Here is a 6,000-nt window from a genome sequence, read left to right on the forward strand (position 1 = left end):
ATCCACTATAATAGGAGGAAAATCTAGATACACCTGGGCTCACCTGGCACCTACATGTGGAAGTACTCTTTGGATTGCTTCTATTTTTCTCAGCCAAAGTTGGGGCCAGAAGAAATCACGAGAGTGAACTGCTGGCTAAAGGTTAAATGTAAGAAGAGGTACATATTGAGATCACAAATGTGCCATTGGTCAGCATGGTTATGGGTTTTCCTGAAGACATTTTTAGCCATTCAGGGCAGGCATCAAGCAAGTACAAACAACACACAACAGATGAGACATCACAGGACTCATAACCTGGGAGTCCTTTATTCACTTGATAAATAATTCTTGTTCATCTACTCTTGGACAAGCACTCTTCTAGACCTGAGGGTATAAAGATGAACAGACAGAAGTGGTCACTGAACACATGGAGGCCGTATTCTAACACAGGAGAGATTTCTAGGATACCTAGTTTACAACAGGCATAATCTTAGCATACCAGTATGTCAGGGCCATCCTGAGAAGGGTGTGGGCCTGGACTCACCCACCAACGTGCCCATGATACTCACGCCTAGGAGGAGGCCGCTCTATTGGCATCCCCCTACACGTTTGGACAGTGTTATCAACAGAAATTGGGAAAACGAACTTTGATGATGTTAAAACAGGGGTACTGACCCTTGCCCCATGAGTCGCCAGCCCACTTGGGTCTATTTTGTGGCACAGGGTCTATCTTGTGGCCATTTGCCTTACCTAACAGACTGGCCTGTGAGATGTGCGTCTCACTATAATGCCATCCAGGGATATAGAACAATCTGAGTTATGATGTCCCTTGCTACAGAGCAAGAGTTTCTAAGGAGGGGAAGTGAGCAACAGAGTGTGCCCTCCGAAGATGTCTAAGCCCCTGGTCTGGAACACTTGGAGTTAGCCAAGCAACGGACGACAGGAGGGGTGGGGGTGGGGCATTCTGTGTGGCACAGTTGAGAAGGCATGGAGGTTTTGTTTCCACTCTCAAGGTAGGGTCTTGCATTTTAGCGTTTGCAGTCCTTCATGATTACATCAGTCCCTCATGTCAAAAGGCCCTTAGCCAAGGAGCACTGAAGCTGATGCTGTGGAAGGAAGTCGCATAGAAAGGATGCTATCTGAAGGATAACAGATCAGAAAGACTGGAAAGGACACAGCCAGAGGCTATGCCTCTCACAGCTAGGCAGTTGCCACCCTTTATGCAGCCAGCATAGATCTGGAGCTAATGCCTGAGGGTCTCTGTGTCAGGGAGAGCTGCTGCTGATGGACAGAGGCCACACACCATCAACCGATTCACAATGGCCACGTCAGTGGCAGCTCCTTGGAGACACTTTGCCTCCGTCTTGTCTTCTCTACAGAAATACCAAGTGGTTACCTATGAGGCTGCCAGAGTGCTTCAGACTTGGGTTCCCCAAATGAAGGGCTCGAGGCGGGCACTAGTAGTGCCAGGACCTTCGTGTGTCAGGTTGGGGATCATGCTAGTGTTGGTACTGATTTTCCTGCCAAGCATGTACTGTGACCCTGGATCTGTATACTACTCTTCTTATGAAACAGTCATCCCCAAGGGTCTGACAGTCAAGGGAAGGGAAGACCCAGGGGAAAAGGCATCCTATATGCTATTAATGCAGGGCCAGAAACAGGTGATTCACCTGAAGGCGAAGAGAGACTATTTTGTGAATAACTTCCCAGTCTTCAGCTACCACAATGGGGTCCTGGGGCAAGAAACGCCTTTCATCTCGTATGACTGTCACTATGAAGGCTACATAGAAGGAGTCCCAGGTTCTTTTGCTTCCCTCAACACCTGTTCAGGCCTCAGGGGCACCCTGATTAAGGAGGGGAAACCCTATGGCATCGAGCCCATGGACACTTCAAAACGGTTTGAACATGTGTTGTACACCATAGCACACCAAGCTCGAGTCTCCTGTAGTGTCACCTCCAAAGGCAGCCAAGTGGTGTCCACCAGCCGGCAACAAGGGAGCAGGAAGCCTCGCAGTCTACAGGCACTGTCCTCCTTTTGGTCACACACCAAGTACGTGGAGATGTTTGTCGTGGTCAACAACCAGCGGTTCCAAATGTGGGGCAGTAACGTCAATGAGACAGTCCAGAGAGTAATGGACATCATTGCTCTGGCCAACATCTTCAGTCGGGAAATAAACACCGAGGTGGTGCTGGCTGGAATGGAGATTTGGACCGAGGGGGACCTCATAGAAGTCCCAGCGGACTTGCGAGTTACACTCAGGAATTTCAACAGCTGGAGACAGCAGAAGCTCTTGCATCGTGTGAAGCACGACGTTGCCCACATGATCGTGGGACATCATCCTGAAGAGGATGTGGGACACGCATTTCTCAATGGTGCCTGTTCAAGAGGCTTTGCAGCAGCTGTTGAAGCCTTCCATCATGAAGACGTCCTCCTGTTTGCAGCGCTCATGGTCCATGAGCTTGGGCACAACTTGGGTATTCAGCACGACCACTCGGCCTGCATTTGTAAAGACAAACGCTTTTGCCTCATGCATGAAAATATCACTAAAGAGAGTGGTTTCAGCAACTGCAGCTCTGACCACTTCTCTCAGTTCCTCCGGGAACACAAAGGGGCCTGCCTATTTAACAAGCCTCGGCCCAGAGGTCGCCTGCGTAGGCAAGCCACGTGTGGGAATGGCGTGTTAGACTACAATGAGGAGTGTGACTGTGGACCTGACTGTGGTAACAACCCATGCTGTGACCAAACATGTAGGCTGAAGGAGCATGCACAGTGTAGTGATGGACTATGCTGTTTTAATTGCCAGTTGAGACGTAAGGGCTTCATGTGTCGTTCTGCTTTTGGAGAGTGTGACCTCCCAGAGTATTGTGATGGTACTTCTAGAGAATGCCCCAGAGACCACTATAAGCAAGATGGTACATCGTGTGATATAATTCACTACTGTTTTATGGGCCGGTGTAAGAACCCTGATACTCAATGCATGGGTATATATGGGTTCCCTGCAAGGTCAGCCCCAGAAGACTGTTATATTTCTATGAACACCAAAGGGAACCGGTTTGGAAACTGTGGCTTTGGGGCCTCACCTAGTTCAAAATATGTTAAGTGTTTTGATGAGAATATATTTTGTGGGAAACTTGTATGTACAAATATTAGACAGATACCAACAATCAAACGCCACCATACATTGATCCAGGTCCCTCATGAAAAAGACTTCTGCTGGAGCATGGATGCCTATAATGATACTGATATCCCTGATGACGGAGATGTGGACACTGGCACCCTTTGTGCCCCACACAAAGTCTGCGTGAATTACTCCTGCATTGATCGTGCTGTGTTCAAGTATGACTGTGAACCAAAAGAAATGTGTAATGGGAGAGGAGTTTGCAACGATTTAAGGCACTGCCATTGTGAGGAGGGCTATGCCCCCCCTGACTGCAAAATTCCAGGAAATGGGGGTAGTGTGGACAGTGGTCCCCCGCACAAGCCAGATGATGGAAATCCAAGTGAATATGAAAGTAGAAGTCTTAGTTTTGATCGTGGTAATTCTGGCAGAGGTGGTGAGAAACAAGATGAAAGCAAAAGCCTTGGCAAGATAGTGTACATATTTCCCTTATTTCTTGTAGCATTATTTTTAAGTCTGATTATTGGTGCTAGTACTGGGGCTGGAAAGGAGATATCACAGTGCTCACAAGAGGCTCTAGAAGAAACTGAAGAAGAAGCTGTGCAAGGAAACGAAGTAGGCAGAGTGGAGGAAGAAGTAGAGGGAAAAAATGAGTAGTGACAAGAAGAAGTCTAATGTAGCAAACACCTGAAATACTGAGTGGAACAGAGGTTCTGTGGAGGAAACATGGAGTGCATGCTCATGGCAGCAGTGGCCCTAACAGGGACTCTACAGTCTGTGGAAATGTACAACTATGCAAGGAGAGCTTTTCTTCTTCAGTGTAGTCATTGATTATGTATACATACATAAAATCATTTATAAAAATATTTTAATATTTTCATTATCACAAAAAATAAACTTTTCTCATGAAACATTCAGCTCAATATCTTGTCTTAGTAGGTCCAATTTTGAGTTACCTGTTTTTTAGGAAATGTCATCTTTCATCTACTTTGTTGGATGTACAGAATTCTATGTATTTATATCTTTGGGGTTCAGGTTTTTCACCCCACTTATAATTACATATTATGTTAGGAAAGTTGTGTCTATGTTTGTTGTTCTAATTGCTCTGTGAAGTGTATCCATGAAATGAAAGGATTTTAAATTAAAAAGTAAATATCTGTTTTCAAACAAGTATCACTTTAGGCTTTCTGGGTCCTATTACCTGGCTCTCCTTCCATTTTGCAGTTCTCTTGAAGGGGCTCCATTTAATTCAGGGTGGTATGATCACCCTGGTTCAGTGTGAAAGGGCCAGGGGTGGGCAACCTGGCCAAGATGTGGACTAGTGCTCATTTTACTTTCTTCTATTTTCTTCTTAGTTGATTCTATTTAATTCTCAATTCTTTATTAAGTTAATATACTGTTGAGGGACTGTCCAAAGGACCAGAGTTTTGGAGGGTAGTTAATTATAAAGACAGCACAAGTGCCTATATAATAGCATGACCCATTTGGAACAAGATGCTGCGCTAAACACTTTACATTCTTTGTCTTAATTTTATTCTCCCATCCGTCCTATGAGACCTCCCATCTTCTACATGAGGAAACAGACCCCAAAGAGTTCTGCTCTAGAGCTAGTAATCTTTGTCCTGCCCAAGGTATGACTGAATCTACATTCCCCACTGCCTCATGAGCCCTTCCTTCAGTAAAAAAAAGTGACCAGAAAGATAATCAATATGTCCTTTAAGTGCCCAAATAATGGCTTCTTCCTCAGTGACTCTAATGAAACAAAAGCCTTACAGATGGATGCCTTACTGCTATCATGAACCTGACACACAGTGTGGTCATTACCGATGAAAGTGCCTTTGCCCCTATTACATCCTGACATCATGGAATGGCAGGTTTATCTTATTGGCTCTGAGGCCCCAGCTCATTGTGGGTGCTCAGTAAATGCTGACCAAGTGAAGGACTTAACCAGAGCCAACCTTAAAATAGGAAGGTAACTTCTATGGATGCCACTTGCCAAAACCTTGCTCAGGTGCAGTGTTGTTACAGGTCGAGTGTTCTGAGTCTCAGGAAGTTCCTGAGCATCAGTCCCTGATGGTATATTTGTTGAGTCCCTCTCCTAACTGCCTGACCTACATGCGCAGAAGAGAACAGAAAAAAAGAACAGTAAGACCTGACTTCTGCCTTTAAGAAGCTTATATTATTTACTTTTGCTGGAACAAAACTAAACTTCAGGGCAAAATCCAAACTCAGGACTTCAATTATGTAAGATTCCAGGTCATGAGATTTACTGGTAACCAAATCTCAAAGTGTTTTATGCCAGAAGGTCAGGATGCATGGTGAAAACAATTAGATGGTAGTCAGCCGAGAGCTGTGACAATAAAGGTAAAACTGGGTAAGTGAAGGCCTCCACATGTAAACTTGTGATCAGAGGCTTTTGAAAAAGATGTGGAGGATTTCTACTGAGAAGCACTTCAGTGGAGAACAGGAGGGGTGACCTTCCTAACTGCACATGTGATGGTGATTATGCTAAAAGCTAAAAAGCATCATATAGTTTTACTAGCTTCTCAAGTATAAGGGAATCATAATTTAGGTAGGGCGTAATTATGCTTAGCTAATTTGAATGGCATTCTTTAAAGACCAAAAGTCAGATAGATAATTGGGAATCAACCAATAAATAGGTTTTAAAAATAAAACCTATTTAAAACTTCACAACAGGGGTGCCTGGGTGGCTGAGTCAGTTAAGCGTCTGCCTTTGGCTCAGGTCATGATCTCGGGGTCCTGAGATAGAGCCCCATGTCAGACTCCCTGCTCAGTGGGGAGTCTGCTTCTCCCTCTCCCTCTTCCCCTCCCCACCACGCCTCCCCACACTCATGCTCGCTCTCTCTCTCAAATACGTAAATAAAATCTTTAAAACAAAGAA

General features: G+C 45.1%; 1 protein-coding gene across 1 annotated transcript; it reads left to right on the forward strand.

Moving 5' to 3' along the window:
- Positions 1-915: 915 nt before the first annotated feature.
- On the forward strand, positions 916-3,755 carry LOC123852451 (disintegrin and metalloproteinase domain-containing protein 1a-like). The gene has a single exon (XM_045886474.2). It carries the CDS (start codon positions 1,299-1,301, stop codon positions 3,753-3,755), a length of 2,457 nt encoding a protein of 818 aa, XP_045742430.2. The 5' UTR covers positions 916-1,298.
- The last annotated feature ends 2,245 nt before the right edge of the window (positions 3,756-6,000 follow it).

This window comes from Mirounga angustirostris, unplaced genomic scaffold, assembly GCF_029215605.1.
Source record: "Mirounga angustirostris isolate CCGP_5_RB_7025 unplaced genomic scaffold, mMirAng1.0.hap1 SCAF_14, whole genome shotgun sequence".
Classification (NCBI taxonomy): Eukaryota; Metazoa; Chordata; class Mammalia; order Carnivora; family Phocidae; genus Mirounga; species Mirounga angustirostris.

What these genes read in the sequence shown, in the direction of transcription:
- LOC123852451 (XM_045886474.2), top strand. Translation starts at nt 1,299, where the DNA reads ATGGCCACGTCAGTGGCAGCTCCTTGGAGACACTTTGCCTCCGTCTTG.